Source organism: Hipposideros armiger, unplaced genomic scaffold (genome assembly GCF_001890085.2).
Source record: "Hipposideros armiger isolate ML-2016 unplaced genomic scaffold, ASM189008v1 scaffold_617, whole genome shotgun sequence".
Classification (NCBI taxonomy): domain Eukaryota; kingdom Metazoa; phylum Chordata; class Mammalia; order Chiroptera; family Hipposideridae; genus Hipposideros; species Hipposideros armiger.
Genome location: NW_017731967.1, coordinates 634,462 through 647,583, shown reverse-complemented (window position 1 = coordinate 647,583; position 13,122 = coordinate 634,462). Strand labels below are relative to the sequence as shown.

The 13,122-nt window shown below is 47.4% G+C and overlaps 1 protein-coding gene and 1 long non-coding RNA gene across 13 annotated transcripts in view; one reads left to right on the top strand and one right to left on the bottom strand.

Annotated features, from left to right (window-relative positions):
* Positions 1-13,122, bottom strand: part of TRPM1 (transient receptor potential cation channel subfamily M member 1) — an 86,521-nt gene that overhangs the window by 41,202 nt on the left and 32,197 nt on the right. For 9 of the 10 annotated variants that reach the window (XM_019625164.1, XM_019625165.1, XM_019625166.1 and 6 more), the window contains exons 2-10: positions 12,811-12,890; positions 9,876-10,071; positions 8,436-8,649; positions 7,349-7,473; positions 5,808-5,979; positions 3,241-3,415; positions 2,724-2,847; positions 1,409-1,481; positions 412-512 (exon numbers count right to left, since the gene is read on the bottom strand). In XM_019625164.1, coding sequence (XP_019480709.1) covers positions 412-512; positions 1,409-1,481; positions 2,724-2,847; positions 3,241-3,415; positions 5,808-5,979; positions 7,349-7,473; positions 8,436-8,649; positions 9,876-10,071; positions 12,811-12,890 — 1,260 coding nt within the window. The remainder of the gene's footprint in view (positions 1-411; positions 513-1,408; positions 1,482-2,723; positions 2,848-3,240; positions 3,416-5,807; positions 5,980-7,348; positions 7,474-8,435; positions 8,650-9,875; positions 10,072-12,810; positions 12,891-13,122) is intronic. The other variant, XM_019625167.1, reaches the window with a different exon arrangement.
* The window catches only part of LOC109372184 (uncharacterized), a 69,051-nt gene that overhangs the window by 50,369 nt on the left and 5,560 nt on the right, over positions 1-13,122 (top strand). Inside the window, exon 4 of one of the 3 annotated variants that reach the window (XR_002122010.1) lies at positions 1,830-2,717. The exons of the other annotated variants lie outside the window; for them this stretch is intronic. This is a non-coding gene — a long non-coding RNA (uncharacterized LOC109372184). Of the gene's footprint in view, positions 1-1,829; positions 2,718-13,122 lie in introns of those variants that run through there. 3 annotated transcript variants of the gene reach the window in all.

Sequence of the window (13,122 nt, the reverse complement as noted above, 5' to 3'; positions counted from 1 at the left end):
GCCCCAAAGAACCCACTCACCCCCACGCAGAGTTCTCTAAGCCTCCAGGGTTCATGGAACATAGTTTGAGAAATCAATACTCGCAGTGCCATTATTGTATTTAATGTTAATGGGCTATTTTCTTTCTTTAAAAGGGTACAAACCCACTTTCCCCAGCAATGCTAAAACATTTAGTGGTTATTCCCTCTAGGGCACTGGTTAGAATCTGCAATTAGTGCCACCAGCTCTTGTTTTCTCCTGGTTCTATGACATTAAATAGCAGTATCTCCTAACAACCCTAGCGGATCACACATTGGCTCATCAGAAGCCCCAGATAATTTCCTGAGAGTGCGCCACAAGGGAGAACGTACTAACACATCACTGTACAAAGTCAGGATAAAAGCTAAGAATTGAGAAAACACTGAGTTTCACCGGCCAGTGGGGCCCAAAGACAAAGATCTGGCTCCGTGCTATGTCAACGCGGTTCCAAGCCAACACCAAGCTCAGCCGGTCTGGGGCAGATGCGTTTGTTCCTGGAACGGTAAGAAATGAGGTCTTTTTCACTCCATGCCTGACAGCTCCGCTGGGTCCCGCAGGTGCCTGGCGGTGAGCAGGGGGCTTCCCAGGCTGGCTCAGCGCGGTTCTAGAACTAAGCACCACTGCTGTTCTCTTGCCCCGAGTGGCCACTCAGGCCCTAAAGACAAGAACTCCATATTCTCAAAGGGCTGCTGGGAAGGAGGGTGGAGGCAGCCTCTTTCCATGCCAGTGTGGCATGGTCTCCCTGGGAGCAACAAAGGAGGAATCCAGTGACTCTGGGACCCCCATCTGCAAGAGGGCGGAGCCCTGGGACTGTCCAGACATCTGCCTGGCCAGGCCAATGGGTGCTGCCCCCTTGAGACCCAAGGTAAACACAGCCCAAGAGCATCAGCCCCCAGCGACAGGGAGACCAGCCCAGCCAGGCAGCTAACCCACTGTGGACACCCTGTCCACTGCGACCCTGTCATTGTCCCAATACCGCCAACAACAGGCAGGAAGTATGTGTGTCCCTGAACAAGCCCATAAGTGGCCAGGTCTCAGCATGTCATTAGGAGTGGGACAAGGAAGATGGACAGAGCACTGGAAGATGCAATGATTATTCAAAAAAAAAAAAAGTCCCATGTTTACCCTCTATGAGTTGAAACCTTTAGTGAACTGGTTACAAAGGGAAACTGGTTCTGACTTCAGCCCATCACAGTCCCTGGGCAGCCACAGATAGCACCCCTCCCAGGACACCCTTGTCATTCTACCGAGGCTTCAGCTGGCTTGGGGTTCTAGCATCAATAGGCACAGTTCCTGGCAGGAGAAGAGGGGACGGTTTCCTGGGCACGAGTGAAGCCCCAGCTCAGGCCAGCCCTGGAAGGATGGGAGTCGCCAGGTCCCAAGAGCTCACCTTTCAGCAGCGCAGTTAAAATCGCCATCTCTATGTCTTGTTGACCCTCAGAACCCATCCTAAACACAGTGACCTGAAAACAGGTTAATTGTGAAAAGACAGAGTCAAGCAGAGTTGAAAACAAGAGGGAGAATTAGGGTGTCTTTTAAAAAAGGACCACAGAGATGGAAGAGTAATGCAGTGATTCTGAGAGCAAAACCATTTAGCACCCGGTGACTTTGATTTCCGGAAGTGACGGCGTTGCTCATCCTGGCTTGGAACCCTCGCCCAAATTCTTGTGTTATGATTTGCCCCGTCTGCTCTGTCAGGATCTACACTCCAATATCTAAGTTGCTATGGGCGACAACAGAATCATTTCTACTCAGATTCCATATACAGGCATACCTCATTTTATGGTGCTTCATTTTATTGTGTTTGGCAGGGGCTGTTTTTACAAACGGAAGGCAAGACCCTCCACCAGCAAGATTACAACGCGCTGAAGGCTCAGGTGATGGTTAGCATAGTTTAGCAGTGAAGCATTTTAACTGAGGTACGTACGTTGTTTTTTTTAGACGCATTGCTATGGCACCCGTAATAGAATACACAATAGGGTAAATAGAACGTTTCTAGGCACTGGGAAGCCAAAAAGTTTGTGTGACTCGCTTTACTGCGGTGATCCGGAGCCGAACCCGTGACATCTCCGAGGTCTGCCTGTGTCTGTAGGAAATGTGTTGATCTAGAATTTTGAAGAGGTTATTTTATACGTGACTTTTCCTTATAAGCATAATTAAGGAGCCAAGGAATGGGACATAATTACAGGCATACCTCATTTAGTGGAGCATCAAAGATACTGGGCTGTTACATATTGAAGGCAAGACCCTCCACCAGCACAAAGATTACGACTCGTTTTATTGCAATACTCGAATTACTGAGGTCATTTGGAACCAAACCCATAGTATCTCTGAGGTCTGCCTGTGCTGGATTCGGAAAGGGAAGTGATAAAATTTGTGAGCACACCTAAAAGGATGGTATATGTATGCCCCTCCCCAAACCTTTATATCTGATGAATATCATGAACCTCAGAATTGGTGCAATGTGGCCCGATGTCACCTAATACCTTCTAAGGCCTGAACGCACTTGGGTCCCTTGCTGGCGTCCGCTCAGGGAGCTTCCATCATGCGGACATAACGACCCCTTTGGTGTGGATTGTAAGCTGCCTCTTGGAAAAAGCTGAACTAGAACATGAACAGCTCCATCACGCCCACACGGGCTGAATTAGAAAGGAAATGCAGTTCTCTCTGTGAACCTGGTCTGGTAATAAACTCAGGGCACTTACGAGTTCTTTCTTCTTCATGCACTCCATTATGATTGCAAACAGCTGATGCGACTGCGTCCTGCTGTAATTAAATGTTTTCTGGATGGTGACGAGAAGCTGATCCCTGAGAGATTCATTGATTACCCTGTTCAAAGTAAACGCAAAAGAGAAGAAAGCGGCACGTGTTAAGATGGCACACATGAATCAATCTCTGTGTCCGTCTGGTATCTCTGACTGGATTTCCCACAGGAGTGGATCCCAGGATGGGAGACAAAAAGGGACCACAGTGAAAAACTGAAAAACTGTGCTCACACGTGTCCTAATTTCCAGGCCTGTTGAAAACCTTATAAGGGAAACAGGGGTTGGAAGAGAGTGTGTTCCCCCAGAGAAAGAATTCTGTAAGCAACGTTGTGCTCTTGACCTGCTGACCCTGAGTTAACGTCTTCAGAATGGCTGACCGTATCATGGAAGGTTTTCTACTAGGCCTAATGAGAAGGGAGTTAAAAGCCCACCCCCTGTAACACGTCGGAAAGCCTACCCTCCTTCCTCACAGTACTTGTGTGCAAAAGACAGGATGTCTGAGGCGCGTCCACTACCGTCGCAGACCACCACGGGGACGGGCGGGTCCTCTCGGAGATACTCCAAGACGATGGAAAAGACATTAGGGCCCCCTTCCACCACGAGGCCCACGACGGGCACGCCCTGCCCCAGTCCTGCAACACACAACACGTTCGCGTCAGACCCACGTCACAGCACGGGCTGCCCCCTCGTTCCCGTTGCTGAAATTAAAACCTTTACGACTGGACAGATGGTCCCTGGGGTGCGAATGTTCCCCAAGAGACCTGGAGGAATCCAGGTGTGTGATAGTTGCTTTCATTCTTTTATTTAAACGCTGTACTGTGGTCTTATTGGAAAAAACAGCGCCTTAAAATCATGAACTCTTTGAATCACGTGTGGTTAAGCTCCAGGTAGAACTTGCCTGGCATACGGGCTAAGTCAAGGTGAGATGTGAGAAACAGTGGAAGATTCTCTTTGCTAAAACCAATTACCTGCCTTGCTGCCCTGCTCCAGGGTCTGACATTCCCACCCTGGATGGCCGTCCCCTGAAGCATGATGAGACAGTGGAAGGGGACTTGGGTCAGCGACAGGATCACAGCTCAGGTAATAGCCACGTGACATTGGGCCAACCACCAAGCCGCCAGGAGCCCTAGAGGACCACCTGTCAAAGGTGAGTCATCTCCCTGCCTCCTTTATCTTCTAAAGGAGCAATACATAAAAAGGAGGAGAAAGTGTTTGGCTATCAAAGCCTTTTGTAAACTGTAAGTGGCATATAAGTATGGTCTGTTTTGTAAGTGTTTCTGCCTCCCAGGCTTGGAACAGACAGTTCCTGGGAGGACAAATCCATCCACCACCATTAGCCCATCAGTTAATAACTTGTTCCCAGAATCCTCCCCCGTCGCTACCAGGCAACAGGACTCAAAGAATGTGGTAGGAACAGGGTAACTTTTGGTGGCAGAACCAAAAGTTGGCGGGCTCAGGGAGGCAGGAGGATTCCAGGAACCTGGGATTCTAGAGAGGAAAGACCCTGGGGTTGGAGGGCAGCAGAGACCAATTTGTGTACTGCACAATTTTACCCCAAACTGGCCATGATAGAATATATCCTGAGCATCTTTCACCAGGTGTCATGGGAGCTGTTTGATCAACATTAACGAACAGTGAAGTGTGTTTGGTCTCCCAGTTCTGCAGGCCTTCATATAAAATCTGCAAGGACACGTTAGGACAAGATCTAAGAGTTTCAGGTGGAGGAATTCAGAGTTTCTGGCTTGCTTCTATGATGCATTGCTGTATTAGGAACTCTTCAGTATTTTGAACCATTTCACTATCTCCCACCAAAATAATCTCAGTTAAGTTCAATTCAGCAAAGGTGCATTGGAGGGTCTGCCTAGGGCCAGGCACTGGCCAGGAGAAATGGATCAAGGTGCCATGGTCCCTGCCCGGGAGGCTGCCGACCCAAGCAAGGCCTAGCATTCTTCAGGAATACGGCAGCCCAATTGCCCTCTCTTCTAGAAACAGAGCAGAGTTGCTTCTTCTTGGTTTGGGCTGGGCTCCCCGAAGCTCTGTGCTGTGACAGGTGACAATTGGGCACCCCTTTGCTGTCCCCGCCCCACTCAGAGCCCTGGGCAAAGGATGACAAAGGGAAGCCCACCCGTCACATAGCCAGGTGAAACTTACAAGTCCATAAAACCAAGAGAGTGTGAGGACAAAAATGTCAGTCACCAGCCGCTTTATCAATGGAAATGTGATTCTTGGAAATCCACAACTTTTCATTCTAACCACGGTGCAGTCTCACGGTCTCTTTAATGGTGCTTTGTAATAACCATTTTCCAGGTTGTCTTTCACAAAACCCTTACCAGTAATGGTAAAAATAAAATACTCTTTAAGATCATTTTTTTAAACAATTGCTTGGCAATAATTGTTGCTGGAGTATGAACATGTTCCAAGAGACTACACCCATTATTTTAACTCTAACAGGTTATGCTTTTGTCATCTGGTTGGGATTCACTCCTTTCTCTGTAGCTTGGCCTCAGCATTCTCCCCCCGAGCTGTGCCACCGGGACCAGCTCGGGCTGTGCCCTGTCGGGAGCAGATGGCTCCTGTAGCCTCCTGTAGGGGTTTCCCCACCTGGCCCATCCTCGTCTGCGTGAGAGACCAGAGCTAAAGACATTGAAGTTAGTGATCACATAACAGTTAGTTGACAGAGGAAATCATACTAAGTCTTGAGAAAACCTTTTTTCTTCAAACATTAAAAGATAACGACAGTCATAGGGAACAAGAACCATTGGACATGGTAGGCAGTGGTGTCACGATGACAGCAGCTGCAGAACTGTTTCTTGCGTCAACCCCCCTTGTGAACTTTAGGCAAAGCGTCATGACATAGCTCAATGAGTGCAATTTGGCAAGTGGCTAAGGTAAGGGTCAAGGCAAGTCACCTGTCGGTCTCACAAGAACGAAGGTTAAGGCTTCCAACGCCCTGGGCGGTTTCCTTCTCGGCCTGGTTTTCAGGGCAGCCGTGGCCCAGGGTCCATGGCCTTCACCAGAACTTACTTGTGTTGATCTTCTGCAGAGAGATGTGCTTTTCCAGCTGCCTCCGCAGCATCACCTCAGCGCCATATTTGCCCAGGGTGCCGTTGTCCGCCAGGATGAAGTGGGTGTGACAGTTGTTGAGCACAGAGAGCTTGCTGAGAGGGTTGGACATGGTCTGGTACACTCTGGTGACCTAACAAAATGCACAGCATGGGTCAGAGCTGCAGCCTTGGGTATCAAGACTAACAGTGGAAGCAAGAATACACATATACGAGGTTTGACAATTAAGTTTGAGAACTCGTTGCAACGATGTTGCTAAACTTTTTTGATATCAGAGGGATTGTTCATTATGAATTTGTACCAACTGGACAAACAATGAACCATGTTTACTATTTGGAAGTGCTGAAAAGGCTGCATGAAAAAGTCAGACAAAAACAACCTGAACTTCTCGCCTACAATTCATGGCTCTTGCACCAAGACAATGCACCAGCTCACACGGCACTGTCTGTGAGGGAGTTTTTAGCTAGTAAACAAATAACTGTATTGGAACACCCTCCCTACTCACCTGACCTGGCCCCCAATGACTTGTTTTTACCTGAAGATAAAGGAAAGATTGAAAGGAAGACATTTTGATGACATTCAGGACATCAAGGGTAGTACGATGACAGCTCTGATGACCATTCCAGAAAAAGAGTTCCAAAATTGCTTTGAAGGGTGGACTAGGCACTGGCATCGGTGCATAGCTTCCCAAGGGGAGTAATTTGAAGGTGATCGTCATGATATTCAGCAATGAGGTATGTAGCACTTTTTCTAGGGTGAGTTAATTATCTGACCTCATATATGTAGCGACTGCTTCCCCTAGTTGTGCCTTTAAGCCTACTGTCACTTCCCTGTCCTTCTAATGAAGGATTTTTTTTGCAAGTTTCTATATTAAATTAGAAAAAAAATATTTTAGATGATGACCACCCAGCAATTGTACCCTTGGGCATTTGTCACAGAGAAATGAAAACTTACATTAACACAAAATCCTCCATGTGAATGTTTATGGCAGATTCATTTGTAATATCCAACTGGAGACAGCCCAACAGATAAATGGTTAAGCAAACTGTGGCCCAACCATGCCACAGAATACCTCTCAACAATAAAAAGGGGCAAACTGCTGACACACAACAACCCGATCTCCAGAGACTCCTTGTGGTGTGAGACAAGCCAGTCCTCAAAGGTTCCCACTATGTGAACCCACTTACATAACATTCTTGAAATGAATGTACATGAGGGAAGATTGGTGGATTCCAGGGGTTCAGGAGGGAGTGTGGGTGGGAGGGAAGTGGGGTGGATGGTAAAGGCAACATGGAGACCCTCGTGTTGATAGAGCCCTCCTGTGTCTGACTGTGCCGATGGCAACATCCTGGTTGTGAGATTGGGTCATAGTTTTAGGGAAGGAGAAAGGGCATATGGGACCTCTCTTCCTTATTTCTTACAACTGCAGGTGAGTCTACAATTATCTCAAAATAAAGCCTTCGTTTTTTAAAAATTGCCAGCGTCTGGGAGAACACACTTACATCCTTCCCGATCAGGTCTTCCTTGTTCTCCACAATGCCCCACGGAGCAATTCCTATGGCACAAACCCGGCCTCTGGACTTGGAGGAGTGGTCCTTCAAGGCGTCCCCTACGTGGCTGATGACACCTGTGAGCAGCCGTATGTCACATTTTTGGGCCCTCCCCTCCCATCATCCCACTATTTGTGAACTTTAGGGACCCCTTTTTCCAAGCTCAATCCCCTTCTAGACAGCAGAGTTGAGACATAAAGATCATCATTAAAGAAAGTACATCGAAAGTCTGAGTTCATCATCACTAATCACCTTACATTAGCTCCCAGAAAAAAAACAAAAAAAAAACAAAAAACAAACCATCTTTACAAGTTTCCAAGACCCAAGGATGGGAGTACCTGGGGTCTCATCGGCAGTACCTGGCTGCATTCAGCTAAAGTTGAGAGCCAGACTGTCTGGCGTTGCTCCTCAGCCTCTCTGTGCCTCAGTTTCCTCTCCCATACAATGGGGAAAGGACTGTTGAGAACCTCAGTGAAAACAAGGCTTGTACAGGCCTCAGTTCAAGGAGTGACGCATAGTGGGTGCCGGAAATGGGGACCATTGTCCCTATCACACCCAAAACAGAAAACAAGCTACTGAATAAAGACTTCAACTCTGCCATAAATATTATCAGGGCACAATACACTGTGGTTTCTGATCTTAATTATAAGTATACATTGCTTTATTGCTCTTCGTAGATATTATGTTTTTACAAATGGAAAGTTTGTTGCAACCCTGCATCTAGCAAGCCTATTGGTGCCATTTTCCTAAAGGCTCAGATGATGGTTACCATTTTTTTTTAGCAATGAAGTACTTTTTGAACTAAGGTATGTACACTATTACACACTTACTAGACTACAGTATAGCATAAACATAATTTAGATGCACAGATTCACCAGGAAACCAAAAAATTCTGGCGACTCATTTTATCATGATACTCGCTTCATTGCCCTGGTCCGGAACCAGTCTCTCTGACGTACGCCTGTGTCCCAACGGTCCTGAGGGACCACTGTGAGTTCCGGATTTGCATGCTGACAGAAAGAGAAAGCTCTGCTCTTACCAGTACTGACCCCACCAGTGAAAATCCAGGCCCCGGTGGTGACGGCAGCCTTGATCAGGCCTTTCCCGAAGACCTGTTTCAGTTTGGGCTGCATCTCAAAGTTCTGGAGACCTCCATGCACGGATATTAGGAGCTTGGGTAGTTCCAGCTGCCAGTCTTTCACCATGAGATGGAGCAATGAATCTGGCTTGGTGTCATAGGATACGCGGACATACTGCAAAAGAGTGCATGGTGCTCAGCACTGGTTCTCAGCTCTGCCTTCCATGTTCCAGGGAACAGGGCTGCCACCCCTGTCCATGCAAGAGCTGTCTGGCTTTCTCTCCCTCTGGGTTCTGGGGCCCCTGTGTGAGTCTGTGGCCAAGCAACAGAAGGGAATTTGGAAGGGTTGCCAGATTAAGAAGATAAAAAGACAGGACTTTTCTATGAACGATGAAAACGGATTTAGTATAAGGATGCTCTATTTGGGACATACTTATACTGCAAAATGATCCGTTTGTTTATCTGAAATTCAACTATAACTGGGTGTCTGTATTTTATGTGGTAACCGTCACCTTGAAGGAAATCAACTCCAAACCTGGCTCAGGGTGTTGTTGAGGAAGTGGCCCGCTGACTGCACTGCCTGAGGGATGGGAATGGGGGTCATGGGCCAACCTTCAGACGTGAACTTCCTCTCAAGGTGAAGAAGCGGTTCATGGCCTTGGCCCCTGGGAACTACTTCTCTGGGTCCATGCCAGTCCTTAGGGTGCCTTTCCAAAAGCCCCTACTATGTGGTATTTGGAACACAACTGAATTTTATTTGAACAGTGATGTTGGGTCAGTGAAATAAAATGAAAATTTAAAAAGGGTCTGACTGGGCACAGGGGAGTGTTATTCAGAATCAGCTGAAAGGGCCAGTGTGGACACCTCCCCTCTCTGGCAGGGCTCACCAGAAAAGCAGGGGACGCTCCCTATTTACACGCACATGTGAACGTCCTGGGTTTTCCTGGGCCAGCTGAATGCGGGCCATGGAGGCTGTGGGTGGACTCCAGAGGGAAGCATTTCCAGACACTCCTAACCCATTTGAGGAGGGTTGAAGGTCCACAGTTAGAAGGAAAACAAAACCAAAGCCCAGACAGCCCCAAAACACAAACCACGTCATTTCTCTCTCATCCCTGAAGAGGAAGTAGTGAATGTGGCCGCTGAGTTGGGCTGTGGGTTCACAATTTTGGTGTGGACTGAAGTGACCCTATACATTCTTTATTAAGTGCCCAGTTACTAAGTCTCGGGGCTCAAATGTCAAGCGTGCAGATACATTTCTTATCTTTGCCATGAAACAACTTAGGAGGATTGCGCAAGGCCCCGGAAAGAAGACCCAGGTGTCTGCAGGCTGGAGGTCTGGGAGGCCGGGCCTCCAGTGGAGGCTGTGGGCTCACCAGCCTCCCTTTCTGAGGCCTCTCTTACCAGGGCCCTGTTGGAGTACCCGCCACCCTGGAACTCCAGCGTCCCATAGGAATCTGTGGGGTAGCTCTGGGTGTGTTTGCCGACACACCACTTTTCGGGCTGAGTCTCCACCTCTTTGTTTTCCTCCCCATTTTTGCTGGGTGTCACGCTTGGCAGAGGGGGGATATGCTGGTTAGTGAGCTGGCCACAGCAACACCTGAAATCGAAGGCAAAAGAGAGTCTTTCTGTAACATTTTTTTCTCCTTACCGCAAGTTAACCTGAACTGGGGCAGACTAACGCCTTACGCAACTTCACTGGGGACAGAAATGCCACGTATGGTGGCCTTTTCCAGATAATCTATTTGGATATCTATTTACATGCCAGTCTGTTGTAAACACACATTGGATGGTTGGCCTTCCTTACTGGACGTATTTGAACACTTTTTGATGCCTTGACAAGGTCAATATGGGCAAGAATGACTGAATATTCTGTGACAAAGTGCAATCATATCTTCCTTATATAGTTGCCTCCCAGGATTTTTGAATATTGTAGAATTCACCTGTTACTCAGTGAAACATTTCTCTACACAAGTAACACTGAAAGCGCATTTCTTTTGCTGCTTATGCTTTTGGTGTCAGACCTAAGAATCTTTTGCCAAATCCAAGGTCATGAAGATTTACTCCTCTGTTTTCATCTCAGAGTTTTATAGTTTTTGCTCTTACCTTCAGGGTCTTGATCCATTTTGAGTTAATTTTTACATATGGGGTGAAGTAGGGGTCTAAATCCATTCTTTTGCATGTTGACAAGCACTTGTTTTAGCACCATTTGATGGAGAGACTCTTCTTTTCCCATTGGTTTTTACAACCTTGCTGAAAACTCAATAGATGTATGGGTTTATTCCTGGGCTCTCAATTTATCCCATTGGCCGTATGTCTGTCCTTACACTTGTACCAACCACACTACTTTCATTGCTGTAGCTTGATAGAAGTTTAGAAACAGGTAGTGTGAGCCCCGCTACTTTGTTTCTGATTTTGAAGGGTTATTTTGGCTATTCTGGGTCCCTTGCAATTCCGTCTCAATCAGCTTGTCAGTTTCTACAGAGAAATCAGCTGGAATGAATTCTGATAGGGATTGTATTGAACCTCTGTCAGTTTCTGCTTTATGAATTTCGTTGCTCTGTTATTAGGTATGTATGTATATATTGATAGCTGTTGTATCTTCCTGATGGGTTGACCTGATTAGCACTGTAAAATGTCCCTCTTCATCCCTAGTAACATTGTTTGGTTTTAAAATCTATTTTGTCTGAATCAGTATAGCCACCCCCACTTTCTGTGCTGCTGCTTGCAAGGGTGGGGCCTGTGCAGAAAAGGGAGCCCTCGCCTCTCAAGTGCCCTCCCCTGGGTCTTAGCCTCGGCAATGGCTATCCAGGCACAGGATGAGAAATGTCGAGCCTTTTTCTATTCCTGGGCGACAGGAGGAGTGGAGTCTCTGCTTACTGATCTGGGAGGAGCAAGAGGGAGCACTCTTGGTTCAAATAGCACAGATTTTAGCATCCCTTACTTCATTATTGTAAGTTTTCTTGAATACATATTTCTTCATTTGCTGTTGGCCCTTGGGACCATTTCCAGGGGCTTTAAATGGTGGTTTCATTCTAGGGTTGTTGTTTTTTTTTTCAACCTGTGCTAGAGAATGCTCAGAGCTCACAGAGGGGCCTTGTGCGAGCCCCTGAAGCCCTTGCTCCTTCTCCTGCAGCCCAGCCACTTGGCTGTGGGGGAACCTAGTGCTGCCTGAGGCCAAGGAGGGCTGGCATAGATGGTTTCCATCAAGAAGGGCCTGGGTGCCACTGAAATAAGGAGGGACATTTAGGTGCAACAGAATAAAGACTTTCACGATGATTGGCATTGTCCCAAATGGTATTTCTTGCCTCGGGGGTCAGGGGATAATCACTTGGGTTTAAATGGGGAGAGGAATCTGCAGGGTGCTGTGGAGGGGCGAGCTTTGGGATGTGGGGCGCTGAGGTTGCATGTGTCAAGTACATTTGAACCAGCGGATCTCTAAGGGTCTGTGCAGTCTGTGTGATCCCACCTGCATGGATCTCCTAGTAGACCAGCGGTTCTCAACCTGTGGGTCGCGACCCCTTTGGGGGTCGAATGACCCTTTCACAGGGGTCGCCTAAGACCATCGGAAAACAAAAAGATATTTACATTACAATTCATAACAGTAGCAAAATTACAGTTATAGAGTAGCAACGAAAATCATTTTATGGTTGGGGGTCACCACAACATGAGGAACTGTATTAAGGGGTCGCGGCATTAGGAAGGTTGAGAACCGCTGTAGTAGGCAGACATACAGATAAACCATTACCCCCAACCCTCCAAACAGCCTCATAGCTTTTGCCCCAGAGATGCGACGTTGTAGCTGAATTTGACTCTGACCACTTTCATGACTTTAGATGGCCATCTGCTAGTTTCTAACAGACGCATCTTCATGTAGGTGAATGGAATCGCTGGACGTTTTGTGTACAGTAAACCCTTTCATAAAGTCCCATCTAGTTCCCTTCACCACTCAGATCTTTCCTGTGATGGAAGTTCATTTTCATCTCAATAACTTCATGAAGCTCTAACAAAGAGGCCAGGAAGTTACCCTGGAGACCAAGCGAAAGCCCTCCTCGCCCTGGTCTCACTAAGGCTAAGAGGGACCCTCTGGGCCCATTTGGTTATGAGATTTCACTTCCGGGTGATTTGCAACTAGCAACTCTTTCCCAAGGTTATTGGCATCTTAACAGAGGAGCTTGTTCGTCCAAGCAACTCCCTGGTTAATGGCTCACACAGGGACTGATTCTGGCCACCCTTCTTGGCTCCTCTTCCCCCTCCCACAGATATGAGAAGAATGGTTGCTGGCAACTGGGGATACATGCGAGTGAGACACTGTCTTTAATCATGGTTTCCAATTTACCTGTTAGGGTCTTTGGTGCTGGGAATGGCAAAGATACATTCTCGTTTGCAAAAGGTTTTTTCTATCCAGGCTTTCTGTCCCTGGAAGAGAAAGATGCGGAAATTAGGCCCATATATTCCCAAGCCCTCATCAGAGATCATTCTTTTACTTTTATAAAATGAATATGCCATTAACAGGAAGTCAGCTCAAACCATCTGAATAGATACCTCCTGGCTGCCCCCACCCACCTGGGCCGCAATGCTGATCTGAGGCTCCCCTGTCTCCGAGGAGACCACCTACTGGGAGGGTGGCAGCGGCAACCCCATGTCAGAG